The 25,006-nt window shown below is 51.4% G+C and overlaps 1 protein-coding gene across 3 annotated transcripts in view; it reads right to left on the bottom strand.

Annotated features, from left to right (window-relative positions):
- Positions 1–788: 788 nt before the first annotated feature.
- LOC139229687 (butyrophilin subfamily 1 member A1-like) overlaps positions 789–25,006 on the bottom strand; it is a 191,923-nt gene continuing 167,705 nt past the window's right edge. For all 3 annotated transcript variants that reach the window (XM_070861208.1, XM_070861206.1, XM_070861205.1), the window contains one exon: positions 789–3,130. In XM_070861208.1, coding sequence (XP_070717309.1) covers positions 2,598–3,130 — 533 coding nt within the window. In that variant the 3' untranslated portion in view covers positions 789–2,597. The remainder of the gene's footprint in view (positions 3,131–25,006) is intronic.

Genomic DNA, 25,006 nt, shown 5'->3' on the forward strand with positions numbered 1-25,006 from the left:
TTAGAATCAGAGAATCAGAGAGTGGGACAGCACTGAAGGAGGCCATTCGGCCCATCGAGTCTGCGCTGGCTCTTTTGAAGAGCAATCCAGTTAGTCCCACTCCCCCCGCTCTTTCCCCATATCGCTGTAATTTGTTCTCCTTCAAGTATTTATCCAATTTCCTTTTGAAGGCGACTATTGAATCTGAATCCACCACCCTATCAGGCAGTGCATTCCAGATCCTAACCACTCGTTTCTTAAAGTTTTTCCTCATGTCGCCTCTGGTTCTTTTCCCAATCACCTTAAATCTGTGTCCTCTGGTTCTTGACCCTTCTGCCAATGGGAACAGTTTCTCTCTATCTACTCTGTCCAGACACCCCATGATTTTGAACACCTCTATCAAATCTCCTCTGCTCTCAGGAGAACAATCCCAGCTTCTCCAGTCTATCCACTAACTGAAGTCCTTCATCCTTGGAACCATTCTAGTAATTCTCTTCTGGAACCTCTCCAAAGCTTTCACATCCTTCCTAAATTGTGGTGCTCAGAATTGGACACAATACTCCAGCTGGGATCGAACTAGTGGTTTATAAACTAGTTAACAATACAAGCTTCACCAGTCTCTCCACGTATGGATGTCATATTGAAGCCCTACACCGCTTGTAAGACTTATCCTGTATAGGAACAGGTTTTTATCCTGTAAAATTTTGTCTTGTTCTTTTCATTAAACAGTCAAGACTTATTTACGACTTGACTCTACACTTTCAGAGTTCGAACTTGTGAGACAAAACAATGCAGACACAGGATGGTCCTTCACCACCCCAATCCAGGGGTTATCTTTACTTAGAATAATCAAAAGAAATACAAGCAACTTACTTGTGCATTAAATGTACAACAATTTCTTAATTATTAGCTCACACCAATCTATCCCGTTAAATCCCTGATAAGGGTTAAACTTGCCCATTCCCCAAGTGATTAATAGAAAACAAAGACCCTCACACCAGACCGTGGTCAGCGATTGGAAATTAACTCCCTCATTCTCTTGGCACTAACCAGGTGCCAGTTCTGTTGCCTGCCGCAGTTCCTCCTATCTCCCGTGTTACAGCCATTTTATATCCTTTTCTGGGACGTTTGCCCACCGTGCAACTAATTGCTGAGTTTAAAACAAAGGAATATTCTTAAACAAATCCTTCCCATGAACAGATCTTCTCATTTCTTTATCACCATAGTTGCAGCTTTCTTCACAGTTCAGAGACAATTGAAGGACATCTCTTAGGGCCTGTGAAAAATGTCTCTTCTCAGCTGTGAGATCTCTCAAATGTTCATTGAAATAAAGGTCACTTGAATTTTGCAGAGCATTAAAAGAAATGGTCGTCATGTGTTCAACCATCTTGGAGCAGTTTGCAAGTATAGTTAATAGCATAAAAATGAGATGAAAAAATACACACTTTTATTTTAATATTTAAGATATCTGTAACCCTTCGAGGAAAAATTATTTTTGGTTTGAAAGGCAGAATTACCGCAGGCTCAAAACAACATAAAATGGAGTGGGCCACACTGTAAAGTATGTCCCAGACACCCCCGGGAAATAAATGTCACATCTTCAGCACCCACTTCAGTGTTTTTTAAACTCATTTAATCTCCTCTCTGTACTCGGAATACAGGCCAAGATATTTGAATTCAGCTCTCCTGACACACCAGGAGCCTATATTGTTGAAATTCCACACTCCCAACCTTTGCCTTTTGAACATTGGGCAGGCCGGGGTGCAGAATTTCCCAGGAGCACGGAAGTGGGAAGTGTTTATTTTTCCGAATCCAATTATCTTTCAGTTAAGAACATAAAAAATAGGAGCAGGAGTAGGCCATTTGGCCCCTCGAGCCTGCTCCACCATTTAATAAGATCATGGCTGATCTGATCATGGACTCATGTTCTGAATGTCTTGCCTGAATAATCAGATGAGCCGAGTGTTTCAGCATTTTCTGTTTTTGGGTATTCCCGCAGTACCGGTTTACACCAGCAGGTGGTGATATTGCACCATAAAACTATACAGCTCTCTGTACAGCTCGCCATCACCATCTCCCGGCTGAAAGCGGCATTACAGCGACCTGCAAGGGAACGTGAAACACTCTGGGGTGAATTTTCACTTTTACCACCGGGAACAACTCAGGTGTTAGCGGATCAGCCGCCAGTTTTACACCCCACACGGCAGTAAAAGGGAACATCCAGCCCTTTAAACCGAAGATGACCAAACTCCCGGTGTTTTTGGGGAGAGACAGTTTGTGTATTTCCCATCACCAATGGTGCGCGGTGCTGAATACCTGAGGAATGTGCTCATTGTCAGAGCACAACTTATACCTGCTTTTTAATACAAAGGAGCGGGGCAGTGATGAGAAAGGGCTGGGATGGACTTGCTGTCGGCTTTTACTTTTTATTAAAGTGTCCTCACATTTTATATTTGTATGGGTTGTATTTACAGTCTCATTGGGATCTTACAATGCATCATTTGGAAATTACATTTTCTAACTCCCGACCCCTGACCTCTGCTCCTGACCCTATCCGCGCGGGGTCAAGTCATTGTGAGGTCATGGATGTCGCGGGCCGGTCCGAGGCCCCGCCCCTTTTACAGACCCGGATTGGAACCGGAGCAGATTCTCAGCCACTTGTTCACATCCCAAGTCCAGAAGAAAGGATAAAGTTTCTCCGTGAATTTATTCCCAGTGAAGGTGTGGAGATGGGACTTGGTGTCCGCGCTGTAAAATGTAACTGTCCCGGACTCGTAACTGAGATAAACTCCCACCTTCCCGGGGATCTGACCGGCAGGGAGAGGGGATGGAGGGGAGGAGTTTACATTAAACTCATCAAAGTACCGCCTGATGGTCCACAATCCATTCTCCGGGCTCAGTCTGACCCAATCCTTCCTCCCCACAGACTCTGCGGCTACTCCCAGACTCCAGCCCCGATTCCCCTCCACCTCCACCTCCCAGTAATGTCTCCCCGATGTGAATCCCTCCGATCCCAGCACACAGCGCCGGGCTGTAAACCTCTTCTCGGTGTCAGGGAGATTCCTCCGGGTCCCGGTCAGTCTCACACTCTTCAGATCCTCAGACACCTCGAGCCATCGATTCGCTGTTTCCACATCCAGGGTCACAGAGACTGGGAGAAAAAGCAGAGAGTTAGAGAGATTCACTCGGGCTCGGGGGGAGGTCACTCGGGGTCGGAAGAGGAGTCACTCGTGGTCCGGGGAGAGATACATTTGGGGTCAGGGGGGGAGAGCATCACTCAGGGTCAGCGGGAGAGAGTCACAAGGGGTCGGAGGGCAAAGGCTCATTCAGGGGGAGAGAGTCACTCGGGGCCAGGATAGAGGATCGGTCGGGCTCGGGGGGGGAGTGTCACTCGGGGGCAGGGGAAGAGAGTCACTCGGCAGTGAGTCACTCGGGGTCGGAGGCGAGAGAGTCACTCGGAGTCGGGGGGAGAGAGTCACTCAGGGTCGGGGGGAGAGAGTCGCTCGGGGTCGTGGGTAGAGAGTCACTCGGGGTCGGGGGAGAGAGTCGCTCGGGGTCGTGGGTAGAGAGTCACTCGGGGTTCGGAGCAGAGAGTCACTCGGGGTCGGGGGGAGAGAGTCACTCGGGGTCGGGGGCAGAGAGTCACTCCGGGTCGGAGGGTGAGAGTCACTCGGGGTCGGGGGGAGTTATTCACTCGGGGTCGGGGAGAGAGTGTCACTCGGGGTCGGGGGAGAGAGTCGCCCGGGGTCGGGTGGAGAGAGTCACTCGGGGTCGGGGGGAGAGAGTCACTCGGGGTCGGGGAGGAGAGTAATTCGGGGTCAGGATAGAGAGCTGATCCGGGGAGGGCGTCACTCGGGATCGGGGGAGAGTCACTCGGGTTCGGGGGGAGCGAATCACTCGGGGTCGAGGGGAGAGAGTCACTCGGGGTCGGGGGGAGAGAGTCACTCGGGGTCGGGGGCAGAGAGTCACTCCGGGTCGGAGGGTGAGAGTCACTCGGGGTCGGGGGGAGTTATTCACTCGGGGTCGGGGAGAGAGTGTCACTCGGGGTCGGGGGAGAGAGTCGCCCGGGGTCGGGTGGAGAGAGTCACTCGGGGTCGGGGGGAGAGAGTCACTCGGGGTCGGGGAGGAGAGTAATTCGGGGTCAGGATAGAGAGCTGATCCGGGGAGGGCGTCACTCGGGATCGGGGGAGAGTCACTCGGGTTCGGGGGGAGCGAATCACTCGGGGTCGGGTGGAGAGAGTCACTCGGGTTCGGGGGGAGAGTAATTCGGGGTCAGGATAGAGGGCTGGTCGGTGGAGGGAGTCACTCGGGATCCGGGGAGGGCGTCACTCGGGATCGGGGGAGAGTCACTCGGGGTCGGGGGGAGAGAGTCACTCGGCATCGTGGGGAGAGAATCACTCGGGATCGGAGGGATAGTCACTCGGCGTCAGGGGGAGCGTATCACTCGGGGTCGGGGGGAGAGTTACTCGGGGTCAGGATAGAGGGTTGGTCGGAGGAGGGAGTCACTCGGGATCGGGGGAGGGCGTCACTCGGGATCGGGGGAGAGTCACTCGTGGTCAGGGGGAGAAAGTCACTTGGGGTCAGGGGGAGAGAGTCACATGAGGGTTTGGGGGAGAGAGTCATAGGGGTCGGAGGCGAGAGAGTCACTCGGGGTTCGGGCGAGAGAGTCACTTGGGGTCAGGAGGAGAGAGTCACAAGGGGTCGGAGGGCAAAGGCTCACTTGGGGACGGGAGAGAGAGTCACTCGGGGTCGGGGGGAGAGAGTCACTCGGGATCGGGAGGAGACAGTCACTCGAGGTTGAGGGGGAGAGTCACTCGGGGTCGGGGGGCGAGAGTCACTCGGGGTCGGGGGAGGGAGTCACTCGGGATCGGGATGAGACAGTCACTCGGGTTCGGGGGGAGAGAGTTACTCGGGCATGGGGGGGAGAGAGACACTCGGTCGGGGGAAGAAAGACACTTGGGGTCAGGGGCGAGAGAGTCACTCAGGGTCGGGGGAGAGAGTCACACGGGGTCTGCAGGGAGTCACACGGGATCGGGGGAAGAGAGTCACACGGGGTCTGCAGGGAGTCACTCGGGATCGGGGGCAGAGAAACACACGGGGTTGGGGGGCATAGACTCATTTTGGGTCGGGGGACCAGAGTCACTCGGGGTCGGGGGGAGAAAGTCACTCGGGGTCAGGGGATGCAGTCACTCGGGGTCAGGGGGAGTGTCACTCGGGGTCGGGGGAGAGGGTCACTTGGGGTCGTGGGGAGAGGGTCATTCATGGTCGGGGGAAGAGAGACACTCGGGATCGGGGTAGAGAAATTCACTCGGGTTCGAGAGAAGAGAGTCACTCGGGGTCGGGGGCAGAGAGTCACTCGGGGTCGGGTGAAAGAGAGTCACTCGGGGTTGGGGGCAGAGAGTCACTCGGGGTCGGGGGCAGAGAGTCACTCGGGTTCGGAGCAGAGAGTCACTCGGGGTAGGGGGAGAGAGTCACTCTGGGTCGGGGGGCGAGAGTCACTCGGGATCAGGATAGAGGGTTGGTCGGAGGAGGGAGTCACTCGGGATCGGGGGAGAGTCACTCGGGATCGGGGGAGAGTCACTCGGGGTCAGGGGGAGAAAGTCACTTGGGGTCGGGGGGAGCGAGTTACATGGGGGTTTGGGGGAGAGAGTCACACGGGGTCGGAGGGCAAAGTCTCACTCGGGATCGGGGGCAGAGAGTCACTCGGGGTTGGAGGCGAGAGAGTCACTCGGGGTTCGGGCGAGAGAGTCAAACAGGGTCGGGGCGAGAGAGTCACTCGGGGTCGGAGGGTGAGAGTCACTCGGGATCGGGAGGAGAGAGTCAATTTGGGTCGGGGGAAGTGAGACACTGGGGTTCGAGGGTGGAAAGTCACTCGGGGTCGGGGGGAGAGAGTCACTCGGGGTCGGGAGGAGAGAGTCACTCGGGGTCGGGAGGAGAGAGTCACTGGGGGTCGGGGGGAGAGAGTCACTCGGGGTCGGGGGGAGAGAGTCTCTCGGGGTCGGGGGTAGAGAGTCATTCGGGGTCGGGAGGAGAGAGTCACTCGGGATCGGGAGGAGACAGTCACTCGGGGTTGAGGGGAGAGTGTCACTCAGGGTCGGGGGGGGAGAGTCACTCGGGTTCGGGGGGAGAGGGTCACTCGGGGTCGTGGGGAGAGGGTCATTCAGGGTCGGGGGAAGAGAGACACTCGGGATCGGGGTAGAGAAAGTCACCCGGGTTCGAGGGAAGAGAGTCACTCGGGGTCGGGGGGAGAGAGACACTCGGGTTCGGGGGGAGAGGGTCACTTGGGGTCGTGGGGAGAGGGTCATTCAGGGTCGGGGGAAGAGAGACACTCGGGATTGGGGTAGAGAAAGTCACTCGGGTTCGAGGGAAGAGAGTCACTCGGGGTCGGGGGCGAGAGAGTCACTCGGGTTCCAGGGGAGAGAGTCACTCGGGTTCCGGGGGAGAGAGTCACTCGGGGTCGAGGGGAGACAGTCACTCAGGGTCGAGGGGAGAGAATCACTCAGGGTCGAGGGAGAGAGTCACTCGGGGTCAAGGGGAGACAGTCACTCAGGGTCGAGGGGGAGGGAGTCGCTCGGGTGAGGGAGTCACTCGGGTTCGGGAGGAGAGAGTCACTCCTGGTCGGGGGGAGAGAATCACTCGGGGAAGGGGGAGGGAGTCACTCGACATTGGGGGGAGAGAATCACTCGGGGTCAGCGGGAGAGAGTCACAAGGGGTCGGAGGGCAAAGGCTCACTCGGGGTCGGGGGGAGAGTCACTCGGGATCGTGGGCAGAAAGTCACTCGGGGTCGGAGGTAGAGTCACTCGGGATCGGGAGGCGAGAGTCACTCGGGATCGGGAGGAGAGAGTCACTCGGGGTCGGGGAGGGAGTCACTCGGGGTCAGGGGCAGAGAGTCACTCGGGGTCAGGGGCAGAGAGTCACTCGGGGTCGGAGGCGAGAGAGTCACTCGGGGTCGGGGACAGAGCCACTCGGGGTCGGGGGGAGAGAGTTACTCATGGTCGAGGGGAGAGAGTCACTCGGGGTCGGGGGGAGAGAGTCACTCGGGGTCGAGGGGAGAGAGTCACTCGGGGTCGAGGGGAGAGAGTCACTCGGGGTCGGGGGGAGAGAGTCACTCGGGGTCGAGGGGAGAGAGTCACTCGAGGTCGGGGGGAGAGAGTCACTCAGGGTCGAGGGGAGAGAGTCACTCGGGATCGAGGGGAGAGAGTCACTCGGGATCGAGGGGAGAGAGTCACTCGGGGTCGAGGGGAGAGAATCACTGGGGGTCGGGGGAGAGAGTCACTGAGGGTCGGGGGGAGAGAGTCACTCGGGGTCGAGGGGAGAGAGTCATCGGGGTCGAGGGGAGAGAGTCACTCGGGGTCGGGGGGAGAGAGTCACTCGGGGTCAGGGGAGAGAGTCACTCGGGGTCGGGGGGAGAGAGTCACTCGGGGTCGGGGGGAGAGAGTCACTCAGGGTCGGGGGGAGAGAGTCACTCGGGGTCGAGGGGAGAGAGTCAATCGGGGTCGGGGGGAGAGAGTCACTCGGGGTCGGGGGGAGAGAGTCACTTGGTGTCGGGAGGAGAGAGTCACTCGGGGTCGGGGGAGAGAGTCACTCGGGGTCCGGGGGGAGAGAGTCACTCGGGGTCGGGGGGAGAGAGTCACTCGGGGTCGGGGGGAGAGAGTCACTCGGGGTCGGGGGGAGAGAGTCACTTGGTGTCGGGAGGAGAGAGTCACTCGGGGTCGGGGGAGAGAGTCACTCGGGGTCCGGGGGGAGAGAGTCACTCGGGGTCGGGGGGAGAGAGTCACTCGGGGTCGAGGGGAGAGAGTCACTCGGGGTCAGGGGAGAGAGTCACTCGGGGTCGAGGGGAGAGAGTCACTCGGGGTCGGGGGGAGAGAGTCACTCGGGGTCGGAGGGAGAGAGTCACTCGGGGTCGAGGGGAGAGAGTCACTCGGGGTCGGGGGGAGAGAGTCACTTGGTGTCGGGAGGAGAGAGTCACTCGGGGTCGGGGGAGAGAGTCACTCGGGGTCCGGGGGGAGAAAGTCACTCGGGGTCGGGGGGAGAGAGTCACTCAGGGTCGGGGGGAGAGAGTCACTCAGGGTCGAGGGGAGAGAATCACTCAGGGTCGAGGGAGAGAGTCACTCGGGGTCAAGGGGAGACAGTCACTCAGGGTCGAGGGGGAGGGAGTCGCTCGGGTGAGGGAGTCACTCGGGTTCGGGAGGAGAGAGTCACTCCTGGTCGGGGGGAGAGAATCACTCGGGGAAGGGGGAGGGAGTCACTCGACATTGGGGGGAGAGAATCACTCGGGGTCAGCGGGAGAGAGTCACAAGGGGTCGGAGGGCAAAGGCTCACTCGGGGTCGGGGGGAGAGTCACTCGGGATCGTGGGCAGAAAGTCACTCGGGGTCGGAGGTAGAGTCACTCGGGATCGGGTGGCGAGAGTCACTCGGGATCGGGAGGAGAGAGTCACTCGGGGTCGGGGAGGGAGTCACTCGGGGTCAGGGGCAGAGAGTCACTCGGGGTCAGGGGCAGAGAGTCACTCGGGGTCGGAGGCGAGAGAGTCACTCGGGGTCGGGGACAGAGCCACTCGGGGTCGGGGGAGAGAGTTACTCATGGTCGAGGGGAGAGTCACTCGGGGTCGGGGGGAGAGAGTCACTCGGGGTCGAGGGGAGAGAGTCACTCGGGGTCGAGGGGAGAGAGTCACTCGGGGTCGGGGGGAGAGAGTCACTCGGGGTCGAGGGGAGAGAGTCACTCGGGGTCGGGGGGAGAGAGTCACTCAGGGTCGAGGGGAGAGAGTCACTCGGGATCGAGGGGAGAGAGTCACTCGGGATCGAGGGGAGAGAGTCACTCGGGGTCAAGGGGAGAGAGTCACTGGGGGTCGGGGGAGAGAGTCACTGAGGGTCGGGGGGAGAGAGTCACTCGGGGTCGAGGGGAGAGAGTCATCGGGGTCGAGGGGAGAGAGTCACTCGGGGTCGGGGGGAGAGAGTCACTCGGGGTCAGGGGAGAGAGTCACTCGGGGTCGGGGGGAGAGAGTCACTCGGGGTCGGGGGGAGAGAGTCACTCAGGGTCGGGGGGAGAGAGTCACTCGGGGTCCGGGGGGAGAGAGTCACTCGGGGTCGGGAGGAGAGAGTCACTCGGGGTCGGGGGGAGAGAGTCACTTGGTGTCGGGAGGAGAGAGTCACTCGGGGTCGGGGGAGAGAGTCACTCGGGGTCCGGGGGGAGAGAGTCACTCGGGGTCGGGGGGAGAGAGTCACTCGGGGTCGGGGGGAGAGAGTCACTCGGGGTCGGGGGGAGAGAGTCACTTGGTGTCGGGAGGAGAGAGTCACTCGGGGTCGGGGGGAGAGAGCCACTTGGTGTCGGGGGGAGAGAGTCACTCGGGGTCGGGGGGAGAGAGCCACTTGGTGTCGGGAGGAGAGAGTCACTCGGGGTCGGGGGAGAGAGTCACTCGGGGTCCGGGGGGAGAGAGTCACTCGGGGTCGGGGGGAGAGAGTCACTCGGGGTCGGGGGGAGAGAGTCACTCGGGGTCGGGGGGAGAGAGTCACTTGGTGTCGGGAGGAGAGAGTCACTCGGGGTCGGGGGAGAGAGTCACTCGGGGTCCGGGGGGAGAGAGTCACTCGGGGTCGGGGGGAGAGAGTCACTCGGGGTCGAGGGGAGAGAGTCACTCGGGGTCAGGGGAGAGAGTCACTCGGGGTCGAGGGGAGAGAGTCACTCGGGGTCGGGGGGAGAGAGTCACTCGGGGTCGGAGGGAGAGAATCACTCGGGGTCGAGGGGAGAGAGTCACTCGGGGTCGGGGGGAGAGAGTCACTTGGTGTCGGGAGGAGAGAGTCACTCGGGGTCGGGGGAGAGAGTCACTCGGGGTCCGGGGGGAGAGAGTCACTCGGGGTCGGGGGGAGAGAGTCACTCAGGGTCGGGGGGAGAGAGTCACTCAGGGTCGGGGGGAGAGAGAATTTGAACACCTGGAAATGCCGCCTATCCCAGGGAGGCGGTCACACGAAAACAAAGCCACAGCCGCTGAAATATCAAACATTAAGCCCCTACCCATCCACCAATGTGACATTTTCTGGAGAGCAATAAGAAAATGAACAAATGCTGTGCCTGGTGCTTTTAGAAACATAGAATAGAAAATAGGTGCAGGAGTAGGCCATTCGGCACTTCGAGCCTGCACCACCATTCAATCAGATCATGGCTGATCATTCCCTCAGTACCCCTTTCCTGCTTTCTCTCCATACCCCTTGATCCCCTTAACCGTAAGATCTAACTCCCTCTTGAATATATCCAATGAACTGGCCTCAACAACTCTCTGCGGTAGGGAATTCCACAGGTTAACAACTCTCTGAGTGAAGAAGTTTCTCCTCATCTCAGTTCTAAATGGACTACCCCTTATCCTAAGACTGTGTCCCCTGGTTCTGGACTTCTCCAACATCGGGAACATTCTTTCCGCATCTAACCTGTCCAGTCCCGTCAGAATCTTATATATTTCTATGAGATCCCCTCTCATCCTTCTAAACTCCAGTGTATATAGGCCCAGTTGATCCAGTCTCTCCTGATGTGACAGCCCAACCATCCCTGGAATCAGTCTGGTGAACCTTCGCTGCACTCCCTCAATAGCAAGAATGTCCTTCCTCAGACTAGGAGACCAAAACTGAACACAATATTCCAGGTGAGGCCTCACTAAGGCCCTGTACAACTGCAGTAATACCTCCCTGCTTCTATATTCAAATCCCCTAGCTATGAAGGCCAACATACCATTTGCCTTCTTCACCGCCTGCTGTACCTGCGTGCTCACTTTCAGTGACTGATGAACCATGACACCCAGGTCTCGTTGCACTTCCCCTTTTCCTAGTCTGCGCCATTCAGATAATATTCTGCCTTCGTTTTATTGCTCACATTTATCCACATTATACTGCATCTGCCATGCATTTGCCCACTCACCAAACCTGTCCCAAGTCACCCTGCAGCCTCTTAGCGTCCCCCTCACAGCTCACACTGCCACCCAGTTTAGTGTCATCTGCAAACTTGGAGATATTACACTCTATTTCTTCATCCAAATCATTAATGTATATTGTAAAGAGCTGGGGTCCCAGCACTGAGCCCTGCGGCACTCCACTAGTCACTCCCTGCCATTCTGAAAAGGACCTGTTTATCCCGACTCTCTGCTTCCTGTCTGCCAACCAGTTCTCTGTCCACGTCAGTACATTACCCCCAATACCATGTCTTTGATTTTGCACACCAATCTCTTGTGCGGGACCTTGTCAAAAGCCTTCTGAAAGTCCAGATACACCACATCCACTGGTTCTCCCTTCTCCACTCTGCTAGTTACATCCTCAAAAAATTTCAGAAGATTCCAGAAGAAATTGAGGAAGACTAACTTCCACTCTAAAAGTGAGTTCTCAGGTAGCTGTACAATCCAACGGGAATTCCAGTCTCTGTAACAGGTGGGACAGACAGTGGTTGAAGGAAAGGATGGGTGGCACTGGTTTGCAGCTGTGTGCGCTTGATTTCTGCATGCTCTCGGCGACGAGACTCAAGGTGCTCAGCGCCCTCTTCCTCCTCTGGGTGGTCTTGGGCCAGGGACTCCTAGGTGTCAGTGGGAATGTTGTACATTATCAAGGAGGCTTTGTGGGTGTTCTTCAAACGTTTCCTCTGCCCACCTGGGGCTTGTTTGTCGTGTCGGGGATCCGAGTAGAGCGCTTGCTTCGGGAGTCTCGTGTCGGGCATGCCTAATGGAGCTGGTCGAGCATGGTCAGTGCACACCTGATAGTAAACGAGTAACAACTACCCGAGAAAAAGGAGGCAGAAAAACTCGACCATTTTTGTCGCAGTAACATCAGATCGAAGATAGTGGGGCTGAAATTCAGTGGCGCACATATGATTTTTTTTCTGTTTTTACTGCAGGGATCCGTGATGCGACCGGAGGATTGATATTTGGGTGTTTGAAATGTTTTTTACGTCCCACCGGAAGTCGGTCATAGTGGGGCCGGGAGATAGACAGAAAGGGGCTGAATTTAGGTCGGGACCGGGACTCCGTCGCTGTCAATCAGCGGTGGAGTAGTGATGACATCACAGCGTGAGTGCGTCACCACGCACTCTCTCCCTCCGTTAAAGGGGATAGCACCAGTCATCTTAAATCTACGGCCACTGGGCCACCAGGGATGATTTCGGCCAGGCCAGCAGCCTGGCACCCAAGACAGGGTGCCATTGGCCGAACCCGGGGACACAATCTTGCTGGCCGATCGGGAAGTCGGGCAGCAAAAATAAATAGATGGCGGCCGCGGCAGTGGGCTCTCCCCTTGAAGGGCCGTCACTCTGTCGGGCCGCACTCAGTGCGGATAAGGTGTACCGACACAGAAAGCTGTCGGGGGCACCGCGCGGCGGGAGGGTCGTTGGATTTAGGTGAATTTCGGGCGGATCTTATTTCAGATGAGGGAGAGCGATGGTGCGCATTCTGATGGCGCGCTTGTGGTGGTCATTACGATCGGGTGGAATTGGGACCAGGCTGAAAGATCCCCGACCTGAATTTGGGTTGGGGCGGCCATTTGATGCCAAAGTGGTGGCCACGGGATTCCTCTGCATGGCTGCCACAAACAGACAGTAACGGGTCTCTCTGAGATCCTGAATTTCAGCCCCAGAGAGAGTTTAGTGACAAGATGACGAGCTTTGGTAGATTTGCACCTTACATGGAATTACGTAGGATATATGGCACACAAATAGGCCCAACCAGTCTATGCCAGTGTTTATGTTCCACTCGAGCCTCCTCCTGTCTTTCCTCATCGAACTCTATCAGCATAACCCACTGTTCCCTTCTCTTTCATAGGCTTATCTAGCCTCCCCTTAACTGCATTGTTACTATTCGCTTCAACCACTCCCGGTGGTGGCAAGTTCCACATTCTCACCACTCTCTGGGTAAAGAAGTTCCTTCTGAATTCCCGATTGGCTTTCTTGCTCACCATCTAATATTGATGGTCTCTAGTTATGCTCTTCCCCACAAGTGGAAACATTCTCTCTCTGCCTGCTCTATCAAAACCGTTCATATTTTTAAAGACCTTTGTTAGGTCACCCCTCAGCTTTCCCTTTTCAAGAAAAGAGACCCAGCCAGTTCTTCCTTTCTTGATAAGTATACCATTGTGTTTCTGGTATCCTTGTAAATCTAGTTTGCACCCTCTCCAGTGCCTGTATATCCTTTTTATAATATGGCAACCAGAATTGTATGCATTAATACAAGTGTGGTCTCATCAAAGTTTGATACAAGTTTAGGATAACTTTTCTACTGTTCAATTCAATCCCTTTAGAAATAAACCTAAGTGCTTGGTTTGTTTTTTTATGGTCTTGTTGACCTGTGTCACTACGTTCAGTGATTTATGCATTTATACTCTGAGATCCCTTTACTCTTCTAGCTCACTTAGATTTGTATTTTCAAAGTAATATGTAATCTCCATATTTTTCTTATCAAAATGTAATACGGCACATTTATCTGTGTTGAATTTCATTTGCCAAATATATGCCCATTCTGCAAGTTTATTAATGTCCTCCTGTAATTTGTTGCAGTCCTCCTCAGTATTGATTATCCCCCCCAATTTGGTGTCATCCACAAATTTAGAAACTGTGTTTTTGATTCTGTCATGTATGTATGTTTGGGGTTACTAGCCACCAGATGGCGCCACTGTCAGAGGTCATTGGGCTGTACGAACGTGTGTGCGGCCCAGGTATAAAAGGCAAGCCATCATGTAATGTGATCACTTTGGGCCTGAATAAAGCAGAGCCAGGTTTGTACCTGTGTTAGTTTACAGTATTCAGTCTATCGAGTTATTACATACATAACATTTGGCGACGGGGTAACCTAAGAACCTTCACATGCACAAATGAGCACAATTGGAATTCTGGAGAGATTTGTGGAGGGAGCGGACTGGGCAGATTTTGTAGCTCGCCTGGACCAGAACTTCGTGGCCAACAAAATGGAGGAACCCACTGAAGCAGTTAGGCGCAGGGCGGTCTTCCTCACGGTTTGCAGTCTGAAAATCTATGGACTCAAAGAATCTTTTCTCGCCTGCAAGTCCAATAGACAAGGACTATGAAGAATTGTGTGCTCTGGTACATGACCATCTCAAACCAGAAGCAGGCATCATCATCTCACGATATCGATTCTACACGCACGTTCGTTCTGAGGGCCAGAATGTGTCGGAATTTGTTGCCAATCTAAGACGGCTAGCTGGACTGTGTAAGTTTGAAAACGTGTTGGGAGACATGCTGCGGGACTTCCTTATAATCGGCATCAACCACAAGGTGATCCTGCGTAAGCAACTGGCGGCGGAGACGCTGGATTTGAGCAAAGCCATCACGATTGTCCAGGCATGCATGACAACAGACAAAAACTTAAAGCAGATATCATCGAACAATTGGAACTCAGCAAGTACTGTAAACAAGATTGTATCATCGTTTGGCAGAGCTGCATATGACAGGGCCTACTTGATTGTGTATGCGAAACCTGTGGCTGCTCAAAGTCCGCCAACGGGAATTAATCCGATTTCACCATGTTGACGTTGTGGGGGCAATCATCGGCCTCATCAGTGTCGGTTTAAGCAGTACATTTTCGAGACGGGGGCATCTCCAGCGCATGTGTCCGCAACTGAGCAATCGTGCTGCGATGCACCATGTGGAGGATGATGACCAGTATAGCGCGGATCCGGATATGCAATCCAAGATACCAGAGGAGGAAGTGTATGGACTGTATTCATTCCTAACAAAGAGCCAACCAATAATGATCAATGGGAAACTTAATGGTGCGCCGGTACCGATGGAATTGGACACGGGTGCGAGTCAATCAATAATTCGACAAGCTGTGGGATACTAAGGCTGTGAGGCCTAAGCTGAGTCCAGTCAATGTCAAGTTGCGTACGTACACTAAAGAACTCATAACGGTGATTGGCAGTGCAGTCGTCAAGGTGTCGTATGATGGTGAGGTTCATGATTTATCGTTATGGATTGTTCCAGGCAATGGTCCAACACTGTTCGGTAGGAATTGGCTAGAAAAAATCAAATGGAATTGGAACGCTATCAAAGCGTTGTCATCGGAGGATGATACTCCATGTGCTCAAGTGCTGAGCAAGTTCCCCTTGCTGTTTGAATCAGGCATCGGCAATTTCACGGGAGCCAAGGTGCAGATCCACGTGGACTTGAATGCAAGACCCGTCCATCATAAAGCTCGGGCGGTTCCGTACATGATGAGGGAGAAGGTCAAAATCAAACTGGACAGACTCCAGCGGGAAGGGGGTCATATCACCGGTCGAATTTAACGAATGGGCCAGCCCCATTGTTCCTGTGTTGAAGAGTGATGGCAATGTCAGGATTTGTGGAGACTACAAGGTTACGATCAACTGAGTTTCGAAACAGGATCAATACCCGTTATCGAAGGCTGATGACCTGTTTGCAACGCTAGTCATTCACTAAACTGGATCTGACGTTGGCCTACATGACACAGGAGCTGGTCGAGACGTCGAAGAAATTTACTTGCATCAACACTCATAAAGGACTGTTTATCTACAACAGGTTCCTTTCAGAATTTGCTCAGCTGCAGCCATATTTCAGAGGAGCATGGAGAGTCTACGAGAACCGTCGTGTTCCAAGATGACATCCTGGTCACAGGTCGTGACACAGCCGAACATCTGAACAACTTGGAAGAGGTTCTACATCGTCTGAACAAAGTGGGACTCAGACTGAAACGTTCGAAGTGCGTCTTCATGGCACCGGAAGTCGAATTCCTCGGGAAGAAAATTGCTGCTGACGGCATTAAGCTTACGGACTTGAAAACCAATGCCATCAAAAATGCACCCAAGCCTCAGAATGTGACGGAGCTGTGTTCATTCCTTGGTCTACTCAACTACTTCGGTAATTTCCTACCTAGATTGAGCACTTCATTAGAGCAACTGCACATGCTGCTAAGAAAAGGCGACAACTGGGTTTGAGATGCATCTCAAGATAGAGCTTTTGAGAAAGCTACTAATCTGCTTTGCTCTAACAAGCTGCTGGTACATTATGATCCGTGTGAGCGTCTAGTATTGGCCTGTAATGCTTCATCATATGGAGTTGGTTGCGTGCTCCAACAAACTAATGAGTCAGGTAAACTATAACTTGTTGCGTATGCTTCTAAAAGTTTGTCAAAGGCGGAAAAAGCCTAAAGCATGGTAGAAAAAGAAGCAATAGCCTGTGTGTATGGGGTTAAAAAGATGCAACAGTACCTGTTTAGTCTTCGGTTTGACCTGTTTAGTCTTCGGAAACAGATCACAAGCCACTCATTTCATTGTTTTCGGAAAACAAAGGTATCAATACCAATGCATCATCCCGCATCCAGAGGTGGGCGCTGACATTATCTGCCTATGATTATGTCATTCGCCATAGACCTGGCACCGAGAATGGTGCCGATGCACTGAGCCGTCTGTCATTGCCCACACCGGAGGTGGAGATGCCACAACCTGCACACCTATTGTTTGTTATGATTGCTTTTGAAAGTGAAGGAACCCCTGTCACGGCTCAACAAGTTAAGACGTGGACCAGCCAGGACCCGATATTATCGGTTGTGAAATGTTGTGTCCTTAGTGGTGATTGGTCTGCCATACCCAAGCAAATGGGTGATGAGACCAAACCTTACAACCATCGCAAAGACGAACTATCCATTCAGTCAGATTGTTTACTGTGGGGTAATCGTGTTGTTACACCAAAGAAAGGCAGAAAGAAATTTGTACATGATCTACATAGCACTCATCCTGGTATTGTCATGATGAAAGCAATTTCCAGGTCTCATGTATGGTGGCCTGGAATTGACTCTGATCTGGAATCATGTGTGCATCAGTACAACACTTGCATGCAGCTAAGTAAAGTACCAGCGGAATCGCAGCTGAGTCTGTGGTCATGGCCATCTAAACCATGGTCCAGGATCCACATCGACTTTGTAGGTCCCTTCCTGGGAAAGATGTTTTTAGTTGTGGTGGATGCATATTCCAAGTGGATAGAGTGTATATTCATGTCATCCAGTACATCCATATCCACGAGAGCCTTCGTGTCATGTTTGCCACTCATGGTCTGCCCGACATTGTTGTAAGTGACAACGGATCTTGCTTCACTAGTCTGGAGTTTCAAGAGTTCATGAAACTCAATGGTATCAACCATGTGAGGTCAGCATCATTCAAACCCGCATCTAATGGACAAACAGAGCGTGCGGACCAAACCATCAAGCAGAGCATGAATCGTGTAACTCAAGGTTCACTGCAAACTTGCTTGTCACGCATATTGCTTAATTACAGGACAAGACCCCATACGCTTACCGGGGTCTCCCTTGCTGAACTATTGATGAAGAGTGGTCTCAAGACCAGGCTCTCTAGTCCACTTTGACTTGAATAATCGTGTTGAATACAGATGTCAAAGTCAGCAACGGTATCATGATCGCGCTGCTGTGTCATGCGACATTTCTTTCAATGATCCTGTGTATGTACTGAATTATGGTCAAGGTCCCAAATGGATCACTGGTACTGTTACAGCCAAGAGGGTAACAGAGTGTTTATCGTTAAGCTCAAGAATGGGCAGACATACAGGGAACATGTCGATTAGATAAAGCTGCGGCACACGGATGAACCGGAACAGTCTGAGGAAGACACAATCAGTGACCAACCTACCCTCAGTCATCAGAGGACTCCGCTGACATCAATGAATCTGGACTTTCAATCACTGACATGGTCAATGAATCTGGACTTTCAATCCCTGACGTGGTCATTGCCACTCCCATCAGATTGGCTACCCAGCCCCCAGTCATAACAGACTCAGAACGCTCACCCAAGGCTGGAGTTGAACTGAGATGTTCAACTCGGGAGCAGAAAGCTCCGGACCGTCTCAATTTGTGAAAGGACTGTTACTAATAGGAGGATATTGTCATGTATGTATGCTTGGTTTTACTAGCCACCAGGTGGCGCCACTGTCGGAGGACATTGGGCTGTGCGCACGTGCATGCGGCCCAGGTATAAAAGGCCAGCCATCTTGTAATGTATTCACTTTGGGCCCTAATAAAGTACAGCCAGGTTTGTACCTGTTTGGGGCTTACAGTATTCAGTCTATTGTGTTATTGCATACACAACACACACACAACAGATTCCAAAGTCTAAATCGCTAATATAAATTGTGAACAACATTGGTCCCAGCACTGATCCTTGTGGAACACCACTACCCACCTTCTGCCACTGAATTTACCCCTACTCTCTGATTTCTGTCTTCAAGCCAACAAGTTATCCATTCTGCTACTTTTCCCCTGACTCAGCATGCTCTGATCTTATTCATTAGTATATTATGTGGTACCTTATCGAAGGCCTTTTGAAAATCTGTAAATCACATCTACTGCATTAACCTTGTCAACTCTCTCTGTCACCTCTTCAAAGAAATTCAGTGCGGTTGGTCAAGCAAGACTTTCCCTTCTCAAATCCATGCTGTTATATTTTTCGTTTATAGATGTTCTTCTATTTTCTTCTTTAGATTCCATTATTTTTCCTACCACGGATGTTAAGCTGACTGGTTCCATCTCCCTTCTTAAACATAGGTATTAGGTTAGCTATCCATCAGTCCTCTGGCACTACACCTTGTTCTAACGAATTATTAATGCCTCTGCTAACTCTACCCTTGATTCTTTTAAAATGCACAAATGTAATCTGTTCGGACCAGAGGTTTTATCCTCTTTGAGTTTGATTCGTTTATTTAATATGTCTCCTCTTTATTTTAAATAGTTATTTCATCTCTAACATCATCATCCGATGTCAGGTCCACCTGTTCTGTCTCCCTGGAAAACACTGAAGCAAAGTAGTTATTTAATATGTCTGCCATCTCCATCACTGCCTATATTATCCTGGCCCTATTCCCATTCTGACTTTCCTTCTTTTATTTATGTGTCTGTAAAATATTTTACTATTATGTTTTATCTTGCTTGATAATTTAACTTTGCCTTTCTAATTATTTTTGACTTCTCTTGATCTCTTTGGATTCTCTCATCATGCACTCCCCTGCTGTCCATGTACTTGGTGTATATCTCTTTCCTTACCCTCAACTTTTCACTCATGTCTTTATTCATCCATGATGTCTCATTAGTGTTTAGCTTGTTCTTGTTTTAGTGGAATATATTTTTCCCGGACTCTGTTGAACACCGTTTTAAATATTTTCCATTGCTGTTCTACACCATTGTTTGCCAATATTGTTGCCCATTTTATTTTCCCAAGTTCTATTCTCAGCCCCACAAAATTGTCTTTTCTCCAATCTATTACCCTGGCCTTCATCATACTTCTGTATTTCTCAATTATTATCTTAAAGCATATTATATGATGGTCACTATTGCCTAGATGTTCCCTTACTTTTACTTCTTTTATCTGCTCTGGTTCATTCCCCATTACTAGATCCAACAGCGAATCCTCCCTTGTTGGGCTTCTTACAGATTGGGTTCGAAAGGAGTCCTGTACACATTTACCAGGGAGATAGAACAGGTAAACATGACATTGGATGATGAGGTAAGTGCATTTAAAATAAAAAGAGGGGATATATTAAATAAACTAATCAAACTCAAAGAGGATAGAACCTCTGATCTGGATGAATTGCATCCAAGTATTTTAAAAGAAGATAGAGAAGAAATAGCAGAGGCATTACTAAATATATTTAATAATTTGTTAGAAAAGGTGCCAGAGGACTGGTGGATAACTAACATAATACCTATATTTAAGAAGAGGGATAGAACATGTCCAGGGAATCATTGACCAATCAACTTAACATAAGTAGTAGGAAAAATGATGGAATCCATACTAACGGAGAAAATAGAAGAACATCTAGGGGGGAAATTGCGTATCGCCCTATTTAGGGGCGGTAACCTTCTCGAGGAGGGCCATCCCGTGCCCGGCCCAGAAGTCCCGCCCCATGACCTAAGTTGGGGTTACCATTCCTGAGAGGAAATGGAGCACAATGTCAGGTTCTCCACTTACTCTCGGGGGCGGCTCTGGGGTGCTACGCATGTGCAAGTCAGAGCACTACGCCTCTTCTAGTCCTCTTTGGATTTGGGCATGGTGCCGGAGGACTGGAGGACTGCTAATGTGGTACCCTTGTTTAAAAAGGGAGAAAGAGATAGGCCGAGTAATGACAGGTCTGTCAGCCAAACCTCAGTGGTGGGAAATCTATTGGAAAAAATCCTGAAAGACAGGATAAATCTGCATTTGGAAAGGGAAGGATTAATTAGGGACAGTCAGTACGGATTTATTAAGGGAAGATCGTGTCTGACAAACCTGATTGAATTTTTTAAGCAGGTAACTGTTATATATGCAGACTATAGATATACTCTCTGTGTACTCATTGTATAGTTGCATAAGATGGATACTTGTTACCTGATGTACTATCAATAAGGTTTACACTGTGTATATACTATGCTGGCACCACTAGAGGGTGCGACTGGTGGAGACCGGGGTTTCCTGCCCCTGTGGTAGAGGCTCTCCACCAGAGTGCACTGCATTGGGAGACCTGATGGTCACCTGCATAGGTGTGCAGGGCCCAGTATAAAAGGCTGCCCACCATGCTTGTGCCTCACTCTGGAGTTACGACTAAAGGACCAAGGTGACTACAGTTTGAGTACAACACATTACCTCATGGAGTCATTCATAAGTGCATTACAGACATAACAACTGGCGACGAGAATACGGACTTTCAAGCGATTATGGTTACCTTTGGCACACTAAAAGACTTCGCAGAGGGTGATGATTGGGATGCCTTCATGGCAAGGCTCGACCAATATTTCATGGCAAACGACCTGGCAGGGGAGACGGACAGTTAATTCAGAGACTAGAGTCCTGAATTAAAGAAAGGTAACTTCGATGGTATGAGACGTGAATTGGCTAGGATAAACTGGCGAACGAAAGTTAAAGGGCTGACGGTGGATAGGCAATGGCAGACATTTAAAGATCACATGGATGAACTTCAACAATTGTACATCCCTGTCTGGCGTAAAAAAATAAAATGAGAGAGAAAACAGGGAATTATAGACCGATTAGCCTGACATCAGTAGTGGGGAAAATGTTGGAATCAATTATTAAAGATGTAATAGCAGCGCATTTGGAAAGCAGTGACAGGATCGGTCCAAGTCAGCATGGATTTATGAAAGGGAAATCATGCTTGGCAAATCTTCTAGAATTTTTTGAGGATGTAATTAGTAGAGTGGACAAGGGAGAACCAGTGGATGTGGTGTATTTGGACTTTCAAAAGGCTTTTGGCAAGGTCCCACACAAGAGATTAGTGTGCAAAATTAAAGCACATGGTATTGGGGATAATGTACTGACGTGGATAGAGAACTGGTTGGCAGACAGGAAGCAGACAGTAGGAACAAACGGGTCCTTTTCAGAATGGCAGGCAGTGACTAGTGGGGTACCGCAAGGTTCAGTGCTGGAACCCCAGCTATTTACAAAATACATCATGATTTAGACGAAGGAATGGAATGTAATATCTCCAAGTTTGCAGATGACACTAAGCTAGGTGATGGTGTGAGCTGTGAGGAGGACACTAAGACGTTGCAGTGTGACTTGGACATGTTAGGTGAGTCGGCAAATGCATGGCAGATGCAGTATAATGTAGATAAATGTGAGGTTATCCACATTGGTGGCAAAAACAGGAAGGCAGAATATTACCTGAATGGTGACAGATTAGTAAAAGGGGAGGTGCAACGAGACCTGGGTGTCATGGTACATCAGTCATTGAAGGTTGGCATGCAGGTACAGCAGGCGGTGAAGAAGGCAAATTGTATGTTGGCCTTCATAGCGAGAAGATTTGAGTACAGGGGCAGGGAGGTGTTACTGCAGTTGTACAGGGCCTTGGTGAGGCCACACCTTGAATATTGTGTAAGTTTTGGTCTCCTAATCTGAGGAAGGACATTCTTGCTATTGAGGGTGTGCAGCAAAGGTTCACCAGACTGATTCCCGGGATGGCAGGACTGACAAATGAAGAAAGACTGGAACGACTGGGCCTTTATACACTGGAGTTTAGAAGGATGAGAGGGGATCTCATAGAAACATATAAAATTCTGATGGGATTGGACAGGTTAGATGCAGGAAGAATGTTCCCAATGTTGGGGAACTCCAGAACCAGGGGTCACAGTCTAATGGTAAGGGGTAAGCCAATTAGGACCGAGATGAAGAGAAACTTCTTCACTCAGAGAATTGTTAACCTTTGGAATTCTCTACCACAGAAAGTTGTTGAGGCCAGTTCGTTAAATATATTCAAAAGGGAATTAGATGTGGCCCTTACGGCTAAAGGGATCAAGGGGTATGGAGAGAAAGCAGGAATGGGGTACTAAATTTGCAAAAATGATTTAATGGTGGAGCAGGCTTGAAGGGCCGAATGACCTACTCCTGCACTTATTTTCTATGTTGCTATATTTATATGACACATTGGCGGAGAAGCGCAAGGCTATACTGCTGACCAGTTGTGGGCCCGAGGTCTACCACCTCGTCAAGAAATTGCTGGCACCCACGAAGACCAAGGACAAGACATACAATGACCTGACTGAACTCATTTACAACCAACTAAAACCAAAACAGAGCATCCTCGTGGGAATTGGCCACGAGGGCCTACTTCACAAGCTATTATCTGCTGACACCACAGTCAACCTGCAGTAGGCCATCAGCATCAGTCAGGCGTTCATGACCTTGACCCGCAGCACCAAGCAAATTATTCATCCTGTGGACTCAAAACCCGGCAAGTACTGTACACAGAATGGTGCCTTTCACAGGCAAGACTGTAGAACATGGCTCTGCCCAGGGCAGAGAGCACAGACCTCAGGGTTCCAGAACTCAGAGTCCGCCGAGGGGTGCTAATCGAGTAGCACCACACTGGCGTTGTGGAGGAAACCATAGGGCTCACCAGTGTCGGTTTGCTGAGTACGTATGCAAAGCCTGTAACATGAAGGGCCACCTCCAACGTATGTATAAAAGAAATACGACTCACCGCCTAGCAGAGGAGTCGGTAGATGACTTTGAATCCAGTGGGGAGTGTGATGATTTGGCCAGAGAGCCAGCTCAGCCCCAAGAAAAAGTGTATGGAGTGTATACCTGCACCACCAATTGTCCTCCAGTGAAGATGGAAGTTGAGATAAACAGCGTTCCAGTCTTCATGGAAGTGGACATGGGAGCGAGCCAGTCAGTGATGAGCCAGGATGCCTTTGAGAGGCTATGGAACGAAAAACGACTCGAGCTGGTTCCAGTACAGGAAAAGTTGCGCATCTACACCAAGGAGCTGATCCCAGTCCTTGTTAATGTGGATGTAAGTGTAATCCATAATGATGTGGTGCACAAGTTACCTCTGGGGATTGTTGCAGGCGATGGTCCAACGTTGCTCGGAAGAAGGTGGATGGGGCAGATCCATTGGAAATTGGAAGATCTCTTCAGGCCAGCAATCGATGTTTCCCGTGCTCAGAGGCAAAGCAAAACCGCATCTTCACTTGGGCCAGGCACCAGAGAACTGACCAGCGCAGCACCTGAGGCACAGAGCATCCATCATGACTGCGTGACAATGATCCAACCGGAACGACCTAAAAGTACCTTCCAGGCTCCAGTGGCAGGACTCCTGGGGAGGAAGATCGAATTCACAGGCACTCTTCCAGCCTTTGTGGCAGAATCACAGGAGAGAAGGATCAAAGCAGTCAACCTCGAGGCCAGAGGCAAGATGGCATCCCTGCTGCAGCGAGGTGCAGCGTGGCTGAAAAAAAAGATGGCCGCGGCCATATCACGAGGTGCAACACTGAGGGACTAACACGTGGTGTCTAACAAAGGATTTGATTGGGGTAAAGCCAGCAGGGTTCTCTTGAAGGAGACTTGCAACCAATTGAACTTAGAGAAATTGTATGCATGGCAATCAATGTAACGAACCGACTAAGATTGTGAACAAAATGTTATTGCGAGATGTCGGTACTATTCCTAATGTAAAAAAGAAAATATTGTTGCGAGATGTCGGAAATAGAGTGTCCCCAAAAGTAGCAAGCGAGCGAATCGAGAGGGTGAAGGCGCTGATCCTGATGCCCTACCCCAGGTGTCCACACAATTTATATGCCAGCGACCTCAGGAAGGTGAAGGCACTGATCCTGATACTCTGCCCCATGTCTATCCCACGCTGCAGGCATCCGATGGTACTATTCGCCATGGACCTGGAAACGAAAACAGCGCCAATACGCGCAGTCGGCCGCCGTTGCTCACCACCCGGGTGGAGACGGTGCAGCCCCCAGACCCAGTCGCTACCTTGGCCATGTCCGGGAGCGAAAGGTCAGAACCAACGAGTTCCCTAAACGAGACCTGGAACAGCAAGGTTCCCAACACCGTTAGAGAGCAGGCTCTGCCCACCATTAGGCAACGGCAAAGGCCCCGAGTCCTGGCTAGGTGAGCGAACCAAGCCCACCCTGCTAGCAGGGGGCACAGCACCGCTATCAGACGACTAGTAGCCCATCCGGTTGCTCTGGAACCTGTGTCCTCGCATACCTGTACTGCTACCTCAGTACTTACCATGACTGAACCATGAATGCAATCTACCCAATCCTGGCGCACGACCGCAAAATGTAACGAATGTAAGTCACTGAACCAAGGTGTCTGATACAAACTGTAACTTCCTTTCTTTGTAGTTGCACTGATCCGGTAAGTTAATGTAACGAGTCTGCTGCATGATCTCACTCTGGGGTGGGGGGGCAGGGGGGAGGGGAGCGGATGTATGTAGCCATGGACACACACATGAATCACACCCAGAATCCACTGGAACCTCCACTGCATCATCGAACCATCCAAACTGCTAACCACTCCCCAACGTTGTGAAAAAGGACTTGGGGTTAACAGGAAGAGAGCCAAGCCAAAGCACAGCCAAGGTGCAAGGGCTATTGGCACTTAAGTCTGGGGAGAGCTAAGCCAGAGCACACAGTGCAAAGGTAATCGGCACAAAGGGGAGAGTGATGTTTCTATGTAGATTATAGATATAATCTCTGTGTAGTCACTGTATAGTTGCATAAGATGGAGACTTGTTACCTGATGT

The sequence above is a fragment of the Pristiophorus japonicus genome, chromosome 19, assembly GCF_044704955.1.
Source record: "Pristiophorus japonicus isolate sPriJap1 chromosome 19, sPriJap1.hap1, whole genome shotgun sequence".
Taxonomy (NCBI): Eukaryota; Metazoa; Chordata; class Chondrichthyes; family Pristiophoridae; genus Pristiophorus; species Pristiophorus japonicus.